This window comes from Muscardinus avellanarius, assembly GCF_963383645.1.
Source record: "Muscardinus avellanarius genome assembly, chromosome: 12".
Taxonomy (NCBI): Eukaryota; Metazoa; Chordata; class Mammalia; order Rodentia; family Gliridae; genus Muscardinus; species Muscardinus avellanarius.
Genome location: NC_137798.1, coordinates 97071484 through 97094328, shown reverse-complemented (window position 1 = coordinate 97094328; position 22845 = coordinate 97071484). Strand labels below are relative to the sequence as shown.

The following is a 22845-nucleotide window of genomic DNA, read 5'->3' as shown; positions in this document are numbered from 1 at the left end:
TACTGGAAGACCCAGGGAGGGACGCACCAGGCCAGAACATGGTGTCCTGCAGCTTAGACTTGATCCTGGGGCCCACAGGGACCATGGTAGGTTTAATGTAAGAGATGGCACCACGTCACATTGGCACTGGAGCTATCTCAGCCCTGCTCCAGGATGAAGGGTGAATGTGGGGAGGGAACAAGGCAAAGGGCAGAAAGCTGGGGCAAAGAGGCTGGTGATGGTGGGGCGGTCAGTTTAGCAAGCAAAAATATAGGATATCCAGCTAAATCTGAATTTAAAATAAACCACAGGGATTTTTAAAGCACAAGTATATCCTCTTCAGTATTGGGGACATACTTATCCTACAAAGTGGTTTGCTGCTTACTTGAAATTCAAATTCAACAGGACATCCTCTACCTTATCTGGAAGCCCTCGGTGAGAGGCAAGTACAGATCTGCAGAGATCTGATGGGGTCCTTGTTTAAGGCAGTATCAGGCAGAATGGAGGAAGGAAGTGGATATAAAACTTGTTCAGAAAGAAGCATCCGCCAGACCTGAGAGCTGTGCTTATTGGCCAGAGGGCGGGGGTACTGATGCTGGGACCGGTATCCATGAAGCATTGAATCCCAGTGAAGGCACCAATCCGAGGGGACTGCAGCACCTTCTGTGCCTCTGCTCACTCTCTGTAGTCACAGCATCTGCGGAATTCTAGCCCCAAGATGGAAACTAGAATGCAAATGTTAAGACAAGCTTCCAACACTTGTTCTCTTTCTTCTCTACTGCTAGATGCACCACCACCAATCAGCTGACTCCACAGGGGAACCATGGATGGGGAATGGGATGAATAGGATAGTCTTGTGTTTCTTCACGGGTGGACAGACCATTTCCTACACATCTTTGCATTGAGCATCAACTGAATACAGGGCCCTGGGAGGCTTTTTTTTTTTTTTTTTTTTTTGGTGGTGGTGGTACTGGGGTTCCTGGAAGCCCTTCTACCTCCAGGCTACACTCCCAGACCTATTTTTATATTTTTATTTGGAAACAGGGTCTCTCAAGCCAGCGTGGCTGGCTTCGAACCTGCGCGATCCTCCTGTCTCCACCTCCCAAGCGCGGGGATTACAAGCGTGCGCCACCACGCTCGGCCTTGGGAGGCTTTGGTACATCACTCTCTTGGCCAAGCACTTATCCTACCTGTGTGTGATTAATACATCTCCCTCCTTAGTTGTTTGCGTGGAAAAACAAGAGCATGTTCCTACATCTGACACCCAGTAGGGCTTGTCAGGTTGCTTGTTTGGGGTGAATATGGCAAAGACTCTCCTCCCTGCCCGCCCCCAAGAGACCCGAAGTTAGTAGGCAGAGACAAACATTACCAAAACGGCAGGAAAATTGCTATAAAGAGAAATGCTTGGAAGATGGAGAAGCAGCTGTGGGCAGGTAGCTCTAAATCAGGGGCATGGGGTTCAGGATGGCGTGCCCAAGCTGATCATACTCTCAGCTAAAGCAGGATCTGAAGGATGAAGAGGAGTTGGCCAGTGGATGGATAACCAACTGAAGGAGACTGTGCAGCCACAGGCTTGTGCTGGACCAAAGCATCAGGAAACTCCACTGGGGGCCCAAGTGGGGCCCACCCTCAGCAAGGACACTGCAAGACATGGTCCATCTATGCTAGGAAGACAGTTGGTTAAGCAGTCGTACCCTGTTCCCATCTTGGGCGGTGGGACCAGGAGCCATAGAATTTTAAAACAGAGCACACTCCTTTATTCCCTTTTCCTTCAGCCTTGAAATGTGGCCTTGACTTTCCTGCCCATTATTTATTGCATTCAATACTTTCCTACATCTGTGCCCTGATATCCGCTCACTAAAATAGGTCCCTGTGTCAGGCCAAGTTAGACAGATGCGGTCCTCTTGAACTTTCTGGTGTCGGTTGTACCTTGGAGCCTGGAAAGTAATTGCTCGGGCTGTGGCACCTGTAGACTTGATGGGACGTGGTCAGAGGCCAGCTGCTGGGAGTGGGGGGCTTTCCAGCAACCCTTAGGGGCTTGGGAAGTGGCAACCGAGAGGGGGCGGGCCCAACGGGAATGCAAGGAGTTAATCATGTCCCCAAAATAATTGAGAAAAGGCTTCCATCTCAGGCTAGGCTCTCCCCGGTGGGAGGTAAGCTTGCCTCCCACGGTTCTGAGTGGCAGTCAGTGGTCCTCTAAAAACACTAGAGGTGCGAGCAGGAGCCTGTTGGCCTCTGTTATTAAGTCCAGGCTGCAGATCAGCTCACCTCCTGAGGCCTCCTCAGCCTCTTCACTGCTGGGCGGTGGGAGGTTCCTCCCCCGCTGTCTCTCTGCTGTGCAGGGAGGGACCCTGGAGCATCAGCCTGCAAAGGCAGGCCACATAAAATTGCAAAGAGGCTGAGCATGGTGGTGCACGCCTGTAATCTCAGTACTTAGGAGGCTGAGCCCAGAGGATTGCAGGTTCAAAGCCAGCCTCAGAAATTTAGTGAGGCCCTCAGCAACTTAGTAACACTGTTTCAAAAAAAAAAAAAAAAAAAAAAGGTTGAGGGTGTAGCTTAGAAGTAGAACAATAGAACACCCCGGGGTTCAATCCTCAGTACTCAAAAAAGAAAAAAGGTATAAAAATATTTGGCTTTTGGTTTCTACTGTCTCAAAGATGATAGCTAGAGAAATTACCCATGGCCATTACTGAGGTAAGGGGTGACTACCAACTTTTCCCTTTAAAACAGCCCTCTGCAGAGGGAGGGAAATTGGCAGCCAGTCTAAGCCAACGGTCCCAATCCCAGGAAGCTGAAGCCAAAAACCCAGGCCCAGCTTCACCTGTGAACTTCTGACTTAATCAGTCATGGTTAAGAGGGAGTGTATGTTAAGGCTGCCCAGGGTGTTCCAGGGAACCGGCAGGACTGGGAATCAGCGGTGGACCACAACCTCCTCCTGCTACTCTTATTTGCTGACACATGAGGAAACTGAGACTGGTGCTGGGGCAACTCCAGGCCAGGATGCAAAAGGCATGGGTTCTGGTCCCAGCTCTGGTATTCATTCATTCACTTGCCAAATCTCTGTGAATGGGAGGCCTTTCCTTGGGTGCTGGTTTGTAATAGTGAGAGGGAATCTAATGCCTGACCTTGCCCTCGTAGAGTTCACAGTGCCAGGGTGAAGACAAGTAGGAACCAGGTGGTCACCTGCACGGAGATTTCTGCCCCAGAGACTAGAAACAAGTGCTATAAGAGACTGGGGAGGGGGGCTATAAGAAGGAAATCGGAACTGGTCCGGGAGGTAATGCTTCCCTAAAGAGGTAACAGCCAAGCTGAGCAGTGGGCAAAAGAGAGGCCAGGGTGGGGGACTGTCCAGCCATAGGACCAGTAGGCACAGATGCCAGGAACCAGAGGAGGGCATGAGGGCCAGCAGCGGTCATCAGTGGTCACCCCACACAGAGTCTTGTGGTCCCCCGAGCACTAGAGAGGCATTCAGTGAGTGCTGGGGGTTGGAGATCATTTGGGGGGTATGTCCCACTCTCCCTGGGTCATATGAGACACCGGAGCAGAGGCCTGGCCAGGTAAGGGGACCTTATTCCACAGTGTAAGGGGAGGGACCTTGCTCCACAGTGGACACAGAAAGGCCACCGGGGCTGTGGATGGAGAGAAGTCCAGGGTTTGGCCTTGTGCTGGTGCAAAGACAGTGGGAGACATGATCGGGCTGAGATTTTGAGGAATTCAAATCTCACTAGCAGGGTGGGACACCCTGGAGAAGCCACTTTTATCCGGGCCTTAGTTTTCTGGTTTTCGCCATGGGAAAAATTCTACAGGTTAACCTTAACCAGCGATCTCTCTCCTTTATAGCCAAGTCACCTTCCCAGGGTCTCCGGCTGGTCCTTGGCCAGCCTCCCATAGCGTGGCCCCTCTGGCTTCTGCCCTTCCTGCCTTGGTCTTGGGGAGGGATCTCAAGTTCCAGCCTGGCAGGGGCCTGGGTCAGGCCCTTCTCATTGTCTCCTATGTCTCTTGGGTGTGCCCATGTCTGCAGGTGACGCACGGGGAGCCCCAGAAGTCCTGCTCCAAGGTGACAGACAGCTGCCAACACATCTGCCAGTGCCGGCCCCCACCCCCACTTCCCCCACCACCCCCACCCCCGCCGCCTCCCAGACTCCTCTCTGTCCCAGGTAGGTAAAGGCTCACTTATTTTTTTTTTTTTTTTCTGGGTTACGCTCTGTGTTTTCCTGGGCCCAGGAAGATCCGGTGAACGGTGAGCGAGGCCGAGGACAGCCCTGCCTCCTTTGTAATTTTCCACTGGCCGAGCGGGAGGGAAGCCAAGGCCCAACTTTCCCCTGCAGTCTGCAAAACGCCTTTCCTACAGAATGCTCCTGCGAGATGGAGAAGGATGTCTCTCCATCGGTTAATCAGATAAAAGTCAATCTCCATTTGATGAGTGACCCGGCCTGGATTGTTCCGAAGGCCAGATCTTGAAAGGGGGCAGCCACTGGGTATGGTCTTAAACACCCCACCCACACACACATAGTTTCAGTTTTCGATTTGAATTTATGCTTAAGGAGACACTCAGTATAGAACCCAAAGCAAAACCCTGGGAGCCAAGCTACACAGACACCTCTCAGCCATTTACACCCAGTTCTGCTAAAACCTCAGGACACGTCTCCTTTCTGGATGGCTGCATCTCTGTGCAATTTGATTGCCTGGTCTTTAGAACAAAGGGGCATTTCTTCAGCCAGAAATGGCCACAGCCCTGACCTCGACGCAGTTAAGTTCCCTGCTCACAATCGCTGGTTGATAAGGTCTTTAAAAGGAGATTCTGTGTTTGAGACAGATCACTCAAATTTTGGCCAGGGAAAGCCTGTGGTCATCTCTCACACCACCTCATCTCGCACCTCCATTGGCTCACCTGGGTGGATTTTAAATAACCTTGATGAGACTTGCTTTCTGTAAGGAGTTTTCCAGCCCATTGGTACCCACTCGGTGATGCAATGTTTTGGGACTGTGGCAATTTGTGTAAACTTCTGCATTTTGTCTGTCCAAACCCTATCTGTCTCCATCCTTACCTGGCACCCTGCGGCCTCATGCTTCTCAAAGTGTGGGCTGCAATTGACCTTAATCGTTGGTTTGTAAACACAGCTTCCCCAGCCCATTTCAGATCTACTGAATTAGATTCTCCAGGGCAGAGCTCAGGGATTGTCATGATAACAAATACAAGTTCAAGTGGAGAAGCCAGGCCTGCCAGGCCCTCCGCTCCAGGCCTCCGCAGGATCCCTCTCTGCCAGGATGCTGGCTTGCCCCTCTCTCTTAAAGGAGCCTGGGGCTTGTGCTGTGGGGCCTGGCATGGGGCACCTGTCCTGGAGATCATGCCATCTCTTCCTCGGATTCCTCCTCTTCCTCTGCTCGCTAGACTCCGAGTGTGCTTGTATCTGATGGCTCCTCATCCCCCGGCTGGGTCCTTCAGTTCCTCTCTGTGCCAGACACAGGGATACAGAGACATTTGGGTCTTCTAGAATCTTTTTTTTTTTTTTTTCGCCCCACAAGAAAAGATTCTAGAAGAAAAGCCATCCTGTCAACACACAAAGGATTGGTCAGAGAGAACACAGAGATTGCCTGCCAGGGACACTGGAAATTCCCCAGTAGTTAGGCAAAAGTACAGCTCAGTAAACAGTAACATTATAATGTTGATCTGGGTCTGGAAGGGTAAATGGGATTGCTCCAGGTTGATAAGGAGGTGGTGGGGAAAATCTGTCCAGGCAGAAGGAAGCACTGACATAGTCGTGGTGGTGACCCCAGGAGATCCATCTGGGAGTCACATATTTCGAAGGGTTTGTTTTCTGTTGCTATAACAGAATATCTGGAACTGGGTAGTTTATGCAGGAAAGGATTATATTGGCTCGCGGTTCTGAAGGCTACAAAATCTAAGCAGCAGCAGCAGCAGCAGCATCGGGAGGGCCTCATGCTGTGTCGTGAAGCGGAGAAGAAATGTGGAAGGACAGGCGAGCAGGGCAGAAGGCAGAGGAACAAAAATGCCGAGGTAATCTGCTCTGTGGTAGCCGACCTGTTCCCGAGAGAACCAAGCCAGCCTCATGAGAAAGACAGTCGTTCCTGTTAAAGGCCCACCTCCCAACCATTGGCACATTCAGTAGGAGTGTTGGTGAGCAAGGCCATAGCCAGGGTTCAGGCCTGCATGAGCCTGGCTGAGTAAGTCAGGTTTCAGCCAGTGGGTCATTCTCTACTGACCACCATCTCCAAGCACCACCTCTTAATGGCCTTATGCTCTTCCTTATATAGACTCATATTTAGTGTATACAAATTAACGTCCACAGAGAACTTTAGAAAGCTACTACAAACGAGAAACTAGTATCACTTGCTTTAGTAGAAGGTGACTATATAAATAAATTCAATGGAGTCAGGCCAGTGGTTTTAAATCCTAGCCTTTTGTGGAAGGTTCTGAGCTTAAGGCCTTCTCTTTTTTTAAAGCAGGGAGAGAATCCAGTGGTAGAGAAATGCCAAAGCCTTAGTAGTACCGTGCAGAGATTTTCTCCATAAAGCAATCAGAAAGTTTGTGAGAGAATAAAAAAGAGCATGTTTACTGTTAAAGGCTTTGTGTTAGTCAGTGTTCTGTTACTGTAACAAAATACCTGAGGTCATCAACTTAATAAGGGAAAAGGTTTATTTTGGCTCTCAGTTTCAGAGGTTTCGGTCCAGGAGGTTGCTGGGCCTAATTGCTTTGGACCGGTGGTGGCATAGTACATTGTGGTGGGAAGGTATTGCAGAGAACACTGTTTACCTTGTGGTGACCTGGAAGCAAAGGGAGAGACAAGAAGGGGCCAGCACCCCCAGTGTCTAACTGCCTCCCATAGGCCCACCTCCTTACAGTTCCACCGCCTCCCAGCAGCTCCGTGAACTGGGGCCAAGCCTTTCACAAGGGCCTGTGAAGGACATTCAAGATCTAAACTCTAGCAGGCTTCAGCATGTTTGATTTCTGGGTCTGTGTACCATCTAGACTCAGCTCGCTTAACTGCTGAGTTAAGTAGGGACGTGGACCCCTCTTTAGGAAACTCCGCAGTGGGCAGCGTTGTACCCACAAACATGGTAGGCAAAGAAGCGACACGATCTTGCGTTGTCTGTTTCAGAGAGATTAACTTCTTTACAATGTGGAGGGTGGACTGGGGCTCATCTGCCACGTGGAGTCAGGTGGTCAGAGGTGGGTTTTGAGCTCCTATGAGGCCTGAAGCCAGGCTCGGGGCCACAGAGAAGGGAAGAGAGGGAGTTACGTGGGGAGAGGACTGAGTTAAGCTTTGGGCCTGAGGGCCCTTCCAGATGAAAAGAGGGGGCATGGCGTCTCTGTCTCTTTCTCTCTCTCTTTCTGATTTCTCTGGGGTTGACTTTTCTCTCACGCTGATTCAGTCCCTGTGCGTCCAGACTCTAAGATTCCACCAAACCTTATAGTTAGTATTCTCCCTACAAAGAGCTTTCTCTTCCAAGAAAAGTCCTGGGACTGACTTGATGGGACCGACCTGGGCCACACGTCCATCCTTGGACTGATCATGGTTAACACAAGTCTCAGTTTCTTCTTCTAGAACATAGGTTCTTCAGTTATACACAATCCTCCGGTATTGCCTTGAGGATTCCTGAAGGTGAGAAGAAGTTTTGAAATCTGGACGAGTGTCCATTGCTGCTAATGGCCCTGTGGGAGTCATTCTGATAAAAAAAAAAAAAAAAAAAAAGCAGCCTGTGAGTATAGCTAGACTCCAGGAGTAAAAAGGTGCTGTTTTAGTTAGCTTTTCTGTTGATAGGATCAAAATACCTGACGATTGTAACCTAGAAGAAGAAAGGTTTATTTGGCTTACAGTTTGAGGTTTAGTCCATAGTTGGCCAGCTCCAAGGCAGACACCGCAGAGGCAGGGTGTAGTGGAGAAGAGCTGTTTTCAGTCATCGCAGAGAATGACAGGTGGGGACTAGGGATGTAGAAAGCCCCCAAGACCATGCCCCCAGTGACCCATCACCGCCAGTCAAGCCTTATCTGTGAATTTTTCTGCATTGGGGACCAGGTTTTCAACACCTGAATTTTGGTGGACATTTCAAACCCAAACTATAACGAGTGCCATTAGAGGAGATATTCAGTCTCGGAGGGGTTAAATACATCCCTCGTCATTCAAATCAAGGAATCTTTCTTTGGCCAGAGATGGCCTCAGCCCTGTGACCTCTACATAATTAAATTCCTTGTTTCCAATCACCAGTTGACAAGGCCTCTAAATGAGAGTCTGTATTCCAATTTTTATTTCTTTGTGCTACTGGGGATAGAAGCCAGGGCCTCACACACGCTAGGCAAGCACTCTACACTGAGCTACATTCCTCTGCTGCCCTGCTGCTCAGAGTGACCGACTTGTCCCTGTTTGCAGGGGCGGTCTTGGCACCTGCCCGCTAAGTCCTGTGTCCTGGGAAAACCCTCAGGCCTGGGCACCCTTCTGCTATCAAAGTGGTGTTTAAATAAAGTTTATTTTTGTTACTTTTATTTTGTTTTACCACGACACCTGCAAGAGCATGGCTTTCCCAAACTGCATATGGAATTTGCTGAAGCCGGCGCGGGGCAGCTCAGTCCTCAGTCCTCTGTGGGAACTCTGTGCACTGCCAGCTCTGCCTGCTACTGGGAAGGAGCATGGGTCTGTGCGGTGTAGAAGGTTCTTGAACTGCTAGCAGGTCTGTTTGCTGCCCTTCTGTTTTTCAAGCTCCGCCTACTACCTACACACTCAGGTCAGGGCGCCGCCTGCCCAGGGCAGCTGCACATTATACACGTTTGCACGTTGTGGACCACAGGGAGGCACTGGATAGGGTTCTCAAACTGGAATACCTGAAGAGGGTATTTAATCAGGTAGCTGGGCCTCTGCCCCAGAATTCCCCACTCTGTAGGTCTGGGGTGGACCTGAGCATATGCAAGTCTCATACATTCTCCGGGGAAGCTGATGTCACTGGTCATAGGAGTGTACTAAGAACCGGTGCCCTAGATGGGACAGCCACGGGCCTTGGGAGGCCGGCCCAGCCCTGGCAGAAACTGTTTGACAGGTAATGCAGTATGGCAACTCAGAGCCTGGACCTCCTGCCCTCTAGACCCAGGGCCAGCCTGGGTCATTATCTGTGTGATTTGGGCAAGGAGTCCTTTGCTGCTTGGAGCTTCGATTTCTGAATCTGTAAAATGGGCTTAATAACCATACTTGCTGCGTGTCCATGGTCGGGAGGATCTGATGTAAAGCGTGCAGACCTGGAACTGAATTGACACTTGGTAAGTGGCAGCTACGCAGTGGCACTGTGACGGCAGTGGTGACAATAGCAGGTTCCCAACAGTCAGCTGGGAGTGGCCTAAACTGGGTACCAGCACCCTGCTGAGACAGGAGCCTTGGGTCAGGAACTCTGAGGCCCTTGAGGGCACCGGGTCTTCAACAGAACAGAAAAGATTTGCTCAGAGTTCCACTTGCATCCCTCCCAGATCACCCCTTGCCAGGCTTGTGTTCCTCAGAGCCAGGTTGGATCTCCCCGGGCAAAGATATTTCTAGAAGGTGTGGACAGGACAGAACCTAGAAAGACACGCTTGCTGCCAGAGTGGAGTGCCTGGGCTTGCTTTGTAAATGTCAGCCATGGCTTCTCATCCTGCCTGTGACTCCGATAGCCCAGGCCAAGGAGGAGCGGTGTACCGGCCTCCAGGAGAAGCAGGCATGTCCTGTCAATGACACCTGCTACCCAGGCTGATGTGGCCGGACACAAGAGCAACAGAACAGAGACGGGAGCCCACGTGTCCAGTGCCTCACTAAGGAGTCCAAAGCGCACAGGGATGCGTTTTCTCTTCTCATTTATTTTCTTCTTGGAAAAATCAGGAGAGAGATTGAGTCCCCCAGGGCCACACGGAGAGGTGGAGCTAAGAGTGGAGTCACCTGATTCCCTCCCATGTGCCAAGGGCCAGGTTTTAACAGAGAACTCTATAGACCAATAGGCCTATGGACGCACTAGAATGCCTTCTTTAAAAATGTCACCCAGAACACTAGAAAGAAACCAGTATGTAGCAGCCAGTACTCTGGTAAAAGTTCTGTTTTCCTCGTCTCATTTAATTGTCAAACACTCCCTTGTATTAGGTGGCATATTCCCAGTTTCTGTGGGGAGTCCAGAGATTCAGAGAGGGTAAGTGACGTTCCAGGCTGCCCGGCTGGTAAGGAGGGAAGGCCATCTGCTTCCCCCGCGGACGCTCTCTCCACCACAGTGTCAGCGTAGTAAGTGTCAGGGGAGAGGCTTGCCTTTAAAGGCCTCCCTTCTTCCTGTGTCAGAATCTGTCTGTCTGTCTGTCTGCCAGGCTGCTCCTTAAGAAGTTGACCTCAACCCATGCAGATCTCTGCTCACATGGTTCTGGTTACCCACGACACGACATGGTTACCACCCCAAACACCATAACACAAAGGAATTTGCCTGTCCCCTCAATTATGGGGGGTGACTGGGCCCTACCTGGACAATCCTGCTCTGAGTCCTCCATGCAAGCATTCATAGCTAGTGGCCTGGGGCTGGGCCATCTTGAAGGCTTCCTCGCTTTCATCTGGTGGTCGACGCTGGCTGTCAGTTGGGTCCCCAGCTGGGGTGTCCCTGGAACACGGGCACCTGTCGCCATCTCGTGGCCTGGGCTTTCTCAGCATGGCGGCTGGCTTCCCAGGTTGAGAGGCGGCTGGAAGCCTTGGGTGATGAGGCTGAGCAAGTCAGGCAGCCTCACTTCTGCCACATCCTGTTCCCTAGAATCAGGTGACCAGAGCTGACTCATCGTCAACGGGGGACTTGGATCCCCCCCTCTTGCTGGAGGAGTGTCAGAGAATTTGCTTATGTTTCAAACCATAGTGCCCTCCACAATACCCACATGCACATATGTGCACACACGCTGAGCTTCTCTTGTTTCTTTAGGGCAATCATCCCAGCTTTTAAACATGTAATTAATTGCTCAAATAATGCCTGCGTCCCGGGGTAGATGTATATGGATGCTGAGATCTGCCCTAGCTCCTTAGTACACGCCCCACACCCGGCACTCAACACATCATGATCCCAGATAGCCAGGAGTGTATTTATTTCACAGATGTGAAGCTTGCGGTTTACTGTGTGCTCACATAGGAAGGGGTGTGGGGTGGTGGGATAGAAAACAAACTTAAAAAAAATTGCAGTAAAACCGTGTGCTACAAAGATAGCAGAAATCCTGGCATGCAACAGGGGTAACAGAGTGGCCACTTAGATGCATGGACAGGTGATGCTTAAGCTGAGAGTCAAGTAGAGGGAATAGACAGTCAGCAGATCAGGGGGAAGAGCGTTCTCACCAGAAGGAACAGCGTGCACGAGGTCCTTGCTCAGGGAATGTCTGGGGTACCTGCGTGGCCAGCATGGACGCTGGTTCCTGGGTGAGGGAGGACAGGAAGCAGTGAGCCCAAGAGGGAGACCACATGGGGCCTTCGGGTCTCGGGAAGGAGTTCATGTTTTATCTTAAATACAATGAGACGCTTCTAGAGGTTTGAGCACAGGGGTGACCTGCCTCTTTGGAGGCTAGCTGGAGAACGATTGTAGGGGAAGGGAAGAGTAGAGGCCGGGAGCCCAGTGAGGAGGCGGGCACGCGTTCCCAGCGAGGGTTGATGGTGGGAGAGGCAGTGGTGCTGGGCTGGCCAGGGAAAGGGGCTGGCGGGGCTGTGGGGCCTTGGTGTGATTTGGGGTTGGGGATTGTCTTGAAGGCAGGGCAGATGGAGCCCACAGCTGGCTGTTTTGTCTAGAGGAAGGAAAGCAGGGATGCGGGTGGGTTTTGAGGACTCTCCCTCGATGCTCCCTCTCCTTGGTCCTCTCTGGTCTCAGGGATGGAATAGAAGGATGCAGCTAGGACGGGTTAGTAGCTTATTAGCAGTTCAGCTTCCCCCAGCGTGTCTTAACCGCTGATGTTTTTAGGGTTGGATTCTTCAGTATCAATCAAGCTTGAGTACACTTCTCCATCAGGTACCACCTGATGCTGGCACCTAGGAGGCAGAGGCGAGCTAACAGCATCATGTCACTGAGCCAGCAGTCACCCCCCTCCCCAGCAGGCCTGCCCCTGAGACCACCACGCTCACAAGAGCCAAGTGGCTTTGCCGAGGCCAACGCCACGCGAGTGCCTGGGACCCGGACCCAGGTCCTTTGACTGTGGACCTCCATTTCTTCACCTCTGCTGTCACCCAAGCACAGCAGTTGTGCCCGGCCTCGTCTCAGGCCAGGGTGCTTTGGGCAAGGGGCTCATTTCACCTAACCATGAGGAAAGGCTGCCTTCATAGCAAGAGTAGATGGTCATTCCTTAAAAACTGCTCTTTAAAATCGGCAGCCACTGCGACTGTGCAGGTGGCTGGGTCCTGTGCGCGCTGTCAGGCGGCGTGGAGGAAAACACAGGACCCAGGTATGGACCTTCTCACTGGCTTCTCATTTCCTGGCTGCTTCAGTCGGGTTCATGTTTATGTCACTACCCCGCCATGCTACAGATTAAAGCAAATTTGAAAACATACGTTAAAATAAGTGACCTAGGAAGAGTACTTTGGGGGGAGCAGAACTTTCAGCTGGCTTTGGGGGGGTTGTGGGGATATAGCCCTTGTTCTGGGAACCAGGGGGGCTACAGTTGGAAGTGTTGGGTGCTGACTCAGATTCCCTAAAGTGACTGATCATTGAAAGAGACCAAAAAAGTCTGGAAGGACATAGTTTGAGGTGACAACACACTTGCGTACGACTGTCAAATCGTTCCCAGGATGCTGATCATACAAGCCCAGACCTACACTCCGTTCCCCAAACTGGAGCGATGTGGAACTGAGCGGCGTGCTGCTCCGCGTCGCCTTGAAAAGAGCTTTCCCCCGGTGTGGGCCTCGTTCCTCAGAGGGGTGCTGGGGAGGCTCAGGCGGAGCGTGCGACAGTGTTAGGATGGCTCTGGGCACAGGCAGGGAGACCCACTGTGCACATAGCTCCCCCATGTTATTACACGAGTCCTCCAGCACATCCCATACTCGTGTTTGGGACCATGCAACCAGTCTGTACTGTTTCATATGACCCCTGAGGACAGGGGCTGTTAATGCACCTTTTGTCCCCAGAGACAGCATGGGCTTGATGTGTGTGAGTACATTTGTGTTTAATGAGCAGGAAAGGAAAGAGAAACTCTGCAGGAGAGAGGGGTAGGGAGAGGGCCACTGTGTCCTGAGAGCCTGCCACTGCCTGGGGGCATTTGGGACCCTCTCTGGGTTTGGGATGCTCCCAAACAGACATTGAGAAAAGGACTCAAATGCAGGCAGTGGTGGAGAAGGGGTCCCCAAACACCCACTAGGGCAGTGGGGGAGGGACAGGGAAAGGACATCAGCCAGTCACTGGTGCAGTGTCAAGGGAGTTCCCACCCTGGCACCCGGAGCTCAGTGCTGCTGGGGACTCTGGGAAATGGGTCTCAGCCTGCACCTGGGAAGGGCTGGGGTAGTTCACCCACCTTCTACCTGTGATACCAAGGAGCCAGGAGTGTCACTTCCCAGGGCAAAGAAGCCTAGAAGGACACCAGCAGCCTCTGCAACCAGCTGTCACCTTTGGCTGTGACCACCATGACTGACCTCATCACACTCAGATAGATTTGTAACTTCTGGGGCTCCAGCCAAGGACCCACACCTCTGTCTCCCACTCAGAAAGGCCAAGGAAGCACTCCCCTTTAACGGGGAGACCTAATTTGTAGATTTAAAGAGTAGCATATCACTCACAAACATTTATTCATTCAACAAATGTTCACAGAGCTCCAAGCATGCCAAGCACTAATGTTGTGGTCACTGGCTGAGGACAGCGCATGGAGAAGACCCAGCGAGCCCACAGGGAGAGCTCGCGGGGTTCTGCTTTTGCTCACGTGGGAGGCAGGACATGCAGAAATTGCAGGCTGAACGAAGCACCCAGATTCTCCAGGGTTCAGCAGAGAGAAGAGAGGAGAGGTATCTGATATGAACCAGTGGTGTGGAGGAGCTGAGACCAGAGAATTATTCTCTAGGTGAAGGCTGGCGTGGAGGGCAGAGGGAGCGGCAGGGGCAAATCCTGGAGGCCAGGAGCCTGCTTTGTGCACAAGGGTGTGGTGGGAAGTGAATCTGGTAGGAGCTGGGCAGAGAGGTCTGGACTTAGTTTCTGGCAGTGCCCATCCTCTGGCGGGTCTGAGATAGGTAGATCAGCTATCTAAGCTGCCAGCAAAGAGCAGAGAGGAGGCTGGACCAGCGCTCAGACCCCCCCAGCCTCACCCAGCCGGGCAGTGCTGGGAGAACTTCCAGAACCTTCAGGACTCAGTGGCCCACCTGCTGTGGGGGAGGGGAAAGGAGGACCCCAGATGATGGTGCCGGGTGCATCTTTAAGAAGACAAGTGTGACCACGGAGATGCTGAGTTGCGGCTTCAAGGGGCTTCAGAGGGTGGAGGGTGATATCAGCTGGTGGGCCGGGAGCTGAGGACAGAGGTCTGGCTGGCCCTGAGGATGCAGGGGCAGGGGCCATGGCATTGAGGCCACCAGACATTGCTGAGGAGCGCTGGGGAGGGCACAGAGATGGGGAGGGCAGCGTGTGGGGCTCCTGAGGACCAGGAGGCAGTGGAGGAGCCTGAGAAACAGGGTGAGTGACAGGAGGAGAGGAGCTGGGAAGTGCTGAGAATGGAGGCCCCTGCCTTTCTCTGTCCTTCTTCCAGCTGCCCTGCTCCTCCCTCAGCCGACTGACCCAGGCAGCCGGGGAGGAATGGGAGGTGGTACTCAGAGCTGAAGCAAAGGGGTGGCCCCTGGTCAGGGGCCCCGGAAGGCCATGGGCGACGTGGGCTAGGTAGGAGAGGTTTCGTGGGCAGAAGGTAGGGAGAGATGCCTTTCTGGAATGGGATGTCAAAGGTCAAAGGCAAGGGGTCAACGCAGATGTTGTCCAGGGACAGTCAATGCCAGCACGGGTATATGTACTGATGGGGGTTCGGGGCAGAGCCCCAGGGAGTGAGGCCGGGGAGGCAGCATGGGGGACAGGCAACCTTTCATCCATTCAAGCATTTCCTGAGCATCGCTGCATCCTTGGAGAAGGAAGCCAGGGCTGAGGAAGCCTTGGAGCTGCACGGCTTGTGAGCGGGAGTGAAGTGCTGGGTGTCAAAGGCATGAGGCCGGGCGGTGAGGCCAGGCTGCCATCTGAAGAGAAGGGGAGGAGAGATGGCGGAGCAGGCTGGAACCTGGGGAGACCCCCAGCTAGAGAGGACAGCTGGCGCTGAGCCAAGTAGGAAATGAGGGGTGGAGGGGCAGACAGGGCGGCCCCTGGCCCAGGTGAGAGTGTTCCTTCACTGGCCATGAAGTCAGGGGCCAGGTAGGGCATGGAGCCAGGGGCATTGTCTGATGTCCTCCTGTTGGGTTCTCTCTGGCTGCTGTATTGGGACTAGACTGCGGGGGTCAGGGAGACCAGCCAGGAGCCTGCTGCAGGGACCCAGGGGAGACGTGATGGCCTCGGTGACCAAGCGCTGTGGGAAGGTGAGAAGGGCCAGGTTGCAGGTAGGAGCCAGCCACCCTTCCGCCGGGTGTTTCCTGGGGGAGAGAGGACAGAGCAAGTGGGAAGCAGAATACAGCTGGGCCTCCATTGCTCCAGGGCTGGGGCATCCCAGCCAGTCCCCGGGCCAGTCCCCAGTGTGGTGGGGGAGCGGTGCTGAACCAGGACAACAGAGACATTTGGTTTCATCTCTCAGCCAGCCATAAAGTGACAGGTCCTGTTCGTTAAGCAGCCTGTTAATGTCCTGGAATTGGTATAATTAAAAGGGGGAATAATCGATGTACTCACGGATGGGAGGTGAGCATCTATCACAGTAGGGCCTCCGGGGTGAGGCCCAGAGTCCGTCGCTGCAGTATCGCTGCAGTTAAATGCTGTGATTGGGGCTGAAGCCTGTGGCAGCTGTAGGGCTCAGGACTGGCTGCTTCTCAGGCCTTCCCAGGAACCAGGGCCAAGGCCCGCTTGACCACTGAGAGAGGTCAAATATGCAGATACAAGAAGAGAGCCAAAGAGTGTGTGTAAGAACCACAGTTCATGTGAGAGTTCCATGTGAAATAAGTCAGTGCTGGCAAATGAAATACAATAACAACCAAGAGGCTCAGAAGCAAAGCACGCCCAGCCCCAAACTCGGAGTTTCTCTCAAGAACCAAGTGGAGCTACCATGCTAGACACCCCGTGGGAGATCTTGGGAGTGTCCAAGAGGCCTGCTCGCGCCCGGGTGTTGTGGTGGGAGCTGGGGACCTAGGGGGGCAGGGGTGCTTCTAGGACCAAAGTGGAGACTATGGAGAGGGCCCTGTATTCGTAGAGTGGCTAGAGAAGGTTTCTCTTGAGCTGGCTGAAGTTTGAAGAAGGAGACAGCCCTGTGACAACCGGGGACGGCACTCCAGGCTGATGGAGTTGCACATCACAGGCGTCGGGGTGGGAGGAGCCATCAGCGTTCAGGATCCCAGAGGGGGAGGGAGACGCAAAACGGGGTCGCGGAGGAAGGGAGGCTTCTACCAAATCAGGGTCTTGTAAACTAGAATTACCTGGCACAGAGCTGGATTTCCTTCAGAGTATTTGGGAAAGCCATTAAAGAGATTCTAACAGTGGGAGTGACGCTAATGAGTTTGATTTTTTTTCATGCTTTTATTGGTGCATTGTCTTTGTTCAACTTACTGAAGTTAGAGTGTTAGGCGTGCACGTGTATAGAGTGATAGGCGTGCACGTGTATAGAGTGATAGGCGTGCACGTGCACAGAGCACTAGGTGTGCTTCCCTTCCCCGCACATACATATGGAGACTGGGATTGCTAATTTCACCTATTTACATAGCATCATTTAAACTCTTACCCTCATTCCGTCTCTGTCTGCCCCCTCCCTCCCCTCCACCCCTCCATCGCTCCACTGGCGTCTCTGCTCCTTTATGTGAGCACTCTCTCTCACGCGCGCTCTCTCTCTCTGTCTATCTTGTTTCCTAAGCTCTCTCTAGGTTGCAAATACGAGACAAAAATACAAATCTTTGCTTTCCGAGGTTGGTTAATCTCATTTAGCATAATATTCTCTAGTTCCATCCATCTTCCTGCAAATGATGCCTTATTTGGTTCATGTTTATGGCTGAGTAACAATTGTGAGTTTGCTTTTTCTTTTCTTTTCTTTTCTTTTTTTGTGGTATTGAGGATGGAACCCAGGAACATTCTACCTCCAAGCTGCACCCCCAGCCTTATTTTCCATTCTTTATTTTCAAACAGGGTCTCACTGATTTGCAAAGGTCCTCACTAAGTAGCTGAGGCTGTCCTCGAACTATATCCTCCTGTCTCAGCCCCCCAAATGCTGGGATTACAAATGTGGGCCACCACGCCCGGCTTGAGTTTGCTTTTTAAGTCAACTGTTGTCAGTGACTGGGTTGGGGTGGGGGCGGTGGGGGAGTGCAGTGTTGTCCAGGTGACAGGAAAGGGGGCTGGGCCAGGACAGTCACTCAGGGAAGGACAGGGGACAGTCCCAGATGCACTATGAGGGAGCCACCAGCTGCCTGGTGCATCGAGACAATCCCTTTCACAGGGCTGGGAAGGAGGCTGAGCGCCTGTGTGAGTCTGTGTTGGGTTCTTCACTGTGGCAACCACCCCACTCCAAGATCACGCCAAGACGTTGGCCTTGTTCCATTTCCCTTCACAGCCGGGTTTATGGAGACTTGATTTATGTTGCCTCTCCATCCTGTTTCTTTCTCTAAATATGGCCAGGATGCACACAGGGGTGTGTCTGCTGGCCCTGAATCCCAAGCCTTCCTGAAGCTTACCACACTGGTGGTGACCCGGCAGTGACATCTCTGCTGCCCTTTGACCCCGGGAGGTGGAATCCAGTGAGGATTCAAGTATCCTGGGGCAGCTTCTCCAGACACTTCCAGACTGTGGCCTCTGCCAAGTCCAGAGCTGGGTGGTGGACACTGAGTTCTTTCTGGAAGTTCCTCTGCCAGGGATGCTTCCCCTCCCCCAAGCCTGGAAGTTGGCATTGTAATCAACAGCAGAACGGGGTCTGGGGACGATAAATGTCATGCCCAGCAGAGAACTGTCCTTCCCACCGCTCCGGTAGAGAGCAGCGGAGAAACTGCTTAGCCACCAAGCCTTCTAGCCCGGGGTCCTTGGAGAGCTGATTGTTTCTGCTTTTGGAAAACTCGGTAGCTGTATTGCTCCCGAGGGAAGCGGTGCGTCTCTCCCCCTGTGATTCTCTCGCACGGTTACATGAGAGTTCAGAGCCAATTCGGATTCGCTTAGGAGCCATTTACCAAACACCTGCCACTTGCCACCAACAGACAGATGTAAAATATGCAAGACCCGTCTCAGGTCCTCAGCCAGCAGGTGGCCGGTGTCACTGGGTGTCTCTACCAGCCTTTGGTGATCTCCCCACTTGACCCCTAGGGAATGTAGACAAAGGGTCCGATTCATCCCCAAACCCACCCACAGGGTCTGTTGCATGGGGCCTGGTTTGTGGGATACTTGGGAAAACTGGCATATAGAAATGACCCAAGGACACCATGTTCTGCTCGGCTGGAGGGCAGGACTACCTTCATCAGAGCTCTCGCTCTACTCTGCGCTGGCGGGTATTTTTTCAAATTGGACTCTCGTCTAGTCTGTGCGGTCAGGTACTTGTATTCGGCAGCATCCTTAAGACTATGCTTCCTCTATTTCCATTGGTTCCCCCGAGGCAGAGCCTGAGACAGGCTCGCTGTCTGCCATGACTGTGTGATGTTCTCAAGAGGAAGTGGGTGGGAAGGTAGGAGACGGGACCAGAAGGGAAGGAGCCCAGCAAGGGTGTGGTTTCATCGAGAATCTTCAGGGGAGCCCAGGGGAGCCCCAGAGGGGGAGCTCCACCTGAAATGAGGGGGCAGGCCCAGGCCACCATGTCAGTGAACACACTCTTCTTAGCAGTGAGAAAATTTCCATCCAGCATCTTTTAAACTCTTACCATCATTATGTCTCTGTCTTTACTCTTCAAGTCTTGGCCCGAATATGGCAGAATGCAGTGGCATAAGGACATGCTGGATGTACCTTACTGCTCTTGAGATTTTTTTTTTTTTTTTTTTTTTTTTTTTGGTGGTACTGGAAATGGAACCCTTCTACCTCCGGGCTACACTCCCAGACCTATTTTTTATATTTTATTTGGAAACAGGATCTCTTAAGCCAGCACGGCTGGCTTCAAACCTGAGCCATCCTCCTGTCTCCGCCTCCCAAGCGCGGGGATTACAAGCGTGCGCCACCACGCCTGGCTGCTCTTGATATTTTTAATGCTCCCTTTCTTCCTTCTCTCCTTGTGAATTGTTTCTTCATTTCTGCTTTTTTTTTTTTTTTTCTCACCAAGATGGAGCCCACTGCCCTGAAGTGCCCAGTTCACCTCAGAGACTCGGCGAGGCTGGGTCACCCTATGCAGAGGCACCCCGTCACCACGGGGCCTTTACACAGAAACCGGGGAGTAGAGCCACTCTCCCCACTGCCACCCAGGCCGGACATGGATTCCCTCTCAGTCAGAAACTCAGGAAGGATTTTCTCCTCGTCTCTGAGGACATCCCAGGCCTTATAACTGGCAAAGCTGTTTATCTCCTTACTCAATTCTGAGATGCTTTCAGCAGGCTCTTGAGCTCTGTGGGATTAGCCAGCTCTGCCCAAGGGCTCATGTTCTGTGAAAGGAGCTTGGATGGCGGCAGCTGCCAGCAGAAATGAACTAGTGCTGTCTCTGAAGTCACAGGACTTCCTTCCTTCCTTCCTTCCTTCCTTCCTTCCTTCCTTCCTTCCTTCCTTCCTCCCTTCTTTCCTTCCAGCTACATATCACACACTCCATCCATCCTCTCCTTGGAAGTTCTCCCATTGTGTACTGGCCCTGGAAGTTTTGATACCGCTCAGAAGGTTTCTAGATTCTTCCCTACAAGGGTATGAACCTGAGGAGCCAACATGGAAACAATGTTTAGCAAAGGCCGTGATAACAAGATGGAGTTGTATGTTCCCTTGGCCAAGAAGCCACGAAGGACCCTGAGTGGGTGTCGTAGGTCTGGTTTAGGCTGCAGTATAGAGAAGGGTCTGGGGAGAAGAGGAGAGGTGAGCCAGAGGCCCGGCAGGAGGCTGCTATGGCAGGGAAGGGCACACATGAAGGAATCCCTGGTATGTATATAGGGCACTCACTTAGAATATATATATATATATATATATATATATATATATATATATATATATATATATATCATAATATAACATAATATATAGTATATATTTACATACATGCATATAACTTCAAAAGATACATAGAAAATGGGTTACCTTCCTGAACCGGAAGGTTCTAGAGACATCCAGAGGCAGATCAGTGAAGGGAAATGGGGAGCTGAGGGTTATAATAATGGTTGCCTCTATGAAGGGAAACTGGGCACCTGAGCCAACCCTAAGGCCTCCATTTCCTTTCACTCACCACCTTCTGGATGCTTCTAGAACCTTCCAGATTATTGGCCATATTTTACGGTTCAACAGATATGGGCTTTATGGGATGTCAGCCCTGAACAGCTTTCTTTGAGACATCATCTCATTTCCTGGGAAAGGGCTGAGGCCGGAGCAGGGACGCCGTGCCCAAGGCTCTGGCTCTCCTGGCCTTTGTTTCTGGTAACTTTGGTTTCTAAGGCAGGCACACACAGCTGGCATTTGAAGTGTCGCCCTGTCCGTGCGAGGCAGGCCTCACCTCTGAGGCCCCATTAACGTCCCTGTCAGAGGAAAATGATGGCTCAGTCGATTGTGGTGACCTGTGTGGCCAGCTGTCACAAGAAAGAAAGAGCAGATGGCAGCAGCTCGGACTTGGAGGGGCTCAAAGTCAGTTGGATTTTGGAAGAAGGTGCTTGGGGAGGTCATGGCTATAAGGAATTCAAGAGAGACTATCCACCCTGAAAATGATATAAAAATTAGTCATTTTTATTACTGTCCTTGGGTGAGGGAAGAGAGACCCGAGAGGCTGCGGGTGGTCAGGAGGCTCCTTCATGGAGCCAGAGGACTGTCCTCAGGGCCCCCAGGGCCCCAGGTCAGGCCAGGTCTGTTCTCCAAGCTAACCCGGGTGCCTGCTGCTAAATCCAGAAAGTCTCATCTTTGCCCGACTTGAAGCAGGATGTGGCAGGAAGAAAAGGGACTTTGGGGTGAGGTGGCCTGGAATCGGGCGCTGCCACCGACCTCTCTTCTATGAGGCTGTTCTCACTTCTGTAAATGGGGACAGTGACAACGCCAAGCACATCTCCTGAAGGATCAGAAGACTTAAATCAGACGACGCGTGTGCAACTACACATGACAGGCCCCAGACGGAGGGTGTGTGTGTGTGTGTGTGTGTGTGTGTGTGTGTGTGTGTGAATGTCAGCATCGTATTTTTACTAAGCAAACTGAACTTTTTTAATTTTTACAGTACTGGGCCGAGCTACATCCCCATACCTATTTCTTATTCTTTACTTTGAAGCAGGGTCTCACTAAGTTGCAGAAGGCCTCACTAAGTAGCTGAGGCTGGCCACGAACCATGATCCTCCTGTCTCAGCCTCCCAAATGCTGGGATTACAAGTGTGCACCACCATACCCAGATGAACTTTTTTTTTTTTTTTTTTTTGGTGGTACTGGGGTTCCTGGAAGCTCTTCTACCTCCGGGCTACACTCCCAGACCTATTTTATATTTTTATTTGGAAACAGGGTCTCTTAAGCCAGCAAGGCTGGCTTCGAATCAGCACAATCCTCCTGTCTCTACTTCCCAAGCATGGGAATTACAAGCGTGCGCCATCATGCCCAGCTTGAACTTTTTTTAATATAGATATCTTCCCCCCCAAATTTGCTGAAACCATAGGCATCTGCCCGTTTGCCAGCAGATGACAAGTTAACAAACCAATACTAGTGACAGCTCAGAGACATCTGGGCACATCCCCACCGTGGCACCTACTGGATGTCTTTCATGGGCATTAGCAGTAGTGGCCAGAACGTTTTATAAATCACGATCAAGTGTCATTTTACAGTGGGAAAGTCACTCCTAGTTCATTTTACAGGGTTTCCTGTCTCCTGAGATTTGGCCTCTGCACTCTGATCAGAACTGTCCTGCCTGCAGTAGGTCAGGATAGCCCGACTCCACCGCGTCTTCCCGTTATCGGGGGAGTGCTGTTTGGAAGGGGGTGATCATCTCTCTGGTTCTGTGAAGGCTGATCTCCAGCCATCTTCCATCCTGGGAGTGTGGTGTGTTTTGCCTGGTAGGTCAGGGAAGAACATGCCTTGCATTATGCCTCTTCTTCCAGCAAGAAAAAAAAAAAAAAAAAAAAAAAAAAAAAAAAAAAAAACAGTGTGAGCAGCTCCTATTCCTAAGTTTCCATGTCACCCTTGCCAGGAATCAGTAAAGGCCAGAGGCCCCTATTCTCTACCGCCTGCCCCAGTATGAATGGGAACCTTGTTCTCAGATTGAGAATGAACTGGACTGGGGGTGGCAAAGGCGCATTATCTCCTGCCTTGGCAGGGACCGTTAGGGATGGCTTGGGAATAATGCCTTGGCTTCTTCTTGGACCCTGTTACGGACAGTTCCGCTGTGCGGCCTCTCAGTAGCCAGAGGTCATTCTGAAGGCAACTGGCCTGGAGTTTCAGAATGTCCCAGCTCGAAGGCCACTAGGTTTAACTCCTTCCTTTGGCTGGCATTGGTGCAATGCACTGCCAGTGTCTACACCCAGCAGAGGAGCCAGGAGAGAGCTATGGAGCACCTCCAGCCCTGCGGTTCCCAGCCAGGCGATTCAGTTCCCCGGGGCACATTTGGTTATCCCAATTGGGGGAGGGATGCTATTATTATCACTCTCTGAGTAAAGGACAAAGATGCTTCCCAGCATCCCCCCTGCAACAAGGAAA

The 22845-nt window shown here is 51.9% G+C and overlaps 1 protein-coding gene across 1 annotated transcript in view; it reads left to right on the top strand.

Moving 5' to 3' along the window:
• The window catches only part of PRIMA1 (proline rich membrane anchor 1), a gene marked incomplete at both ends in the record, with an annotated part of 51152 nt that overhangs the window by 2923 nt on the left and 25384 nt on the right, over nucleotides 1–22845 (top strand). Inside the window, one exon of the mRNA XM_080707810.1 lies at nucleotides 4001–4136. Coding sequence (XP_080563936.1) covers nucleotides 4001–4136 — 136 coding nt within the window. The remainder of the gene's footprint in view (nucleotides 1–4000; nucleotides 4137–22845) is intronic.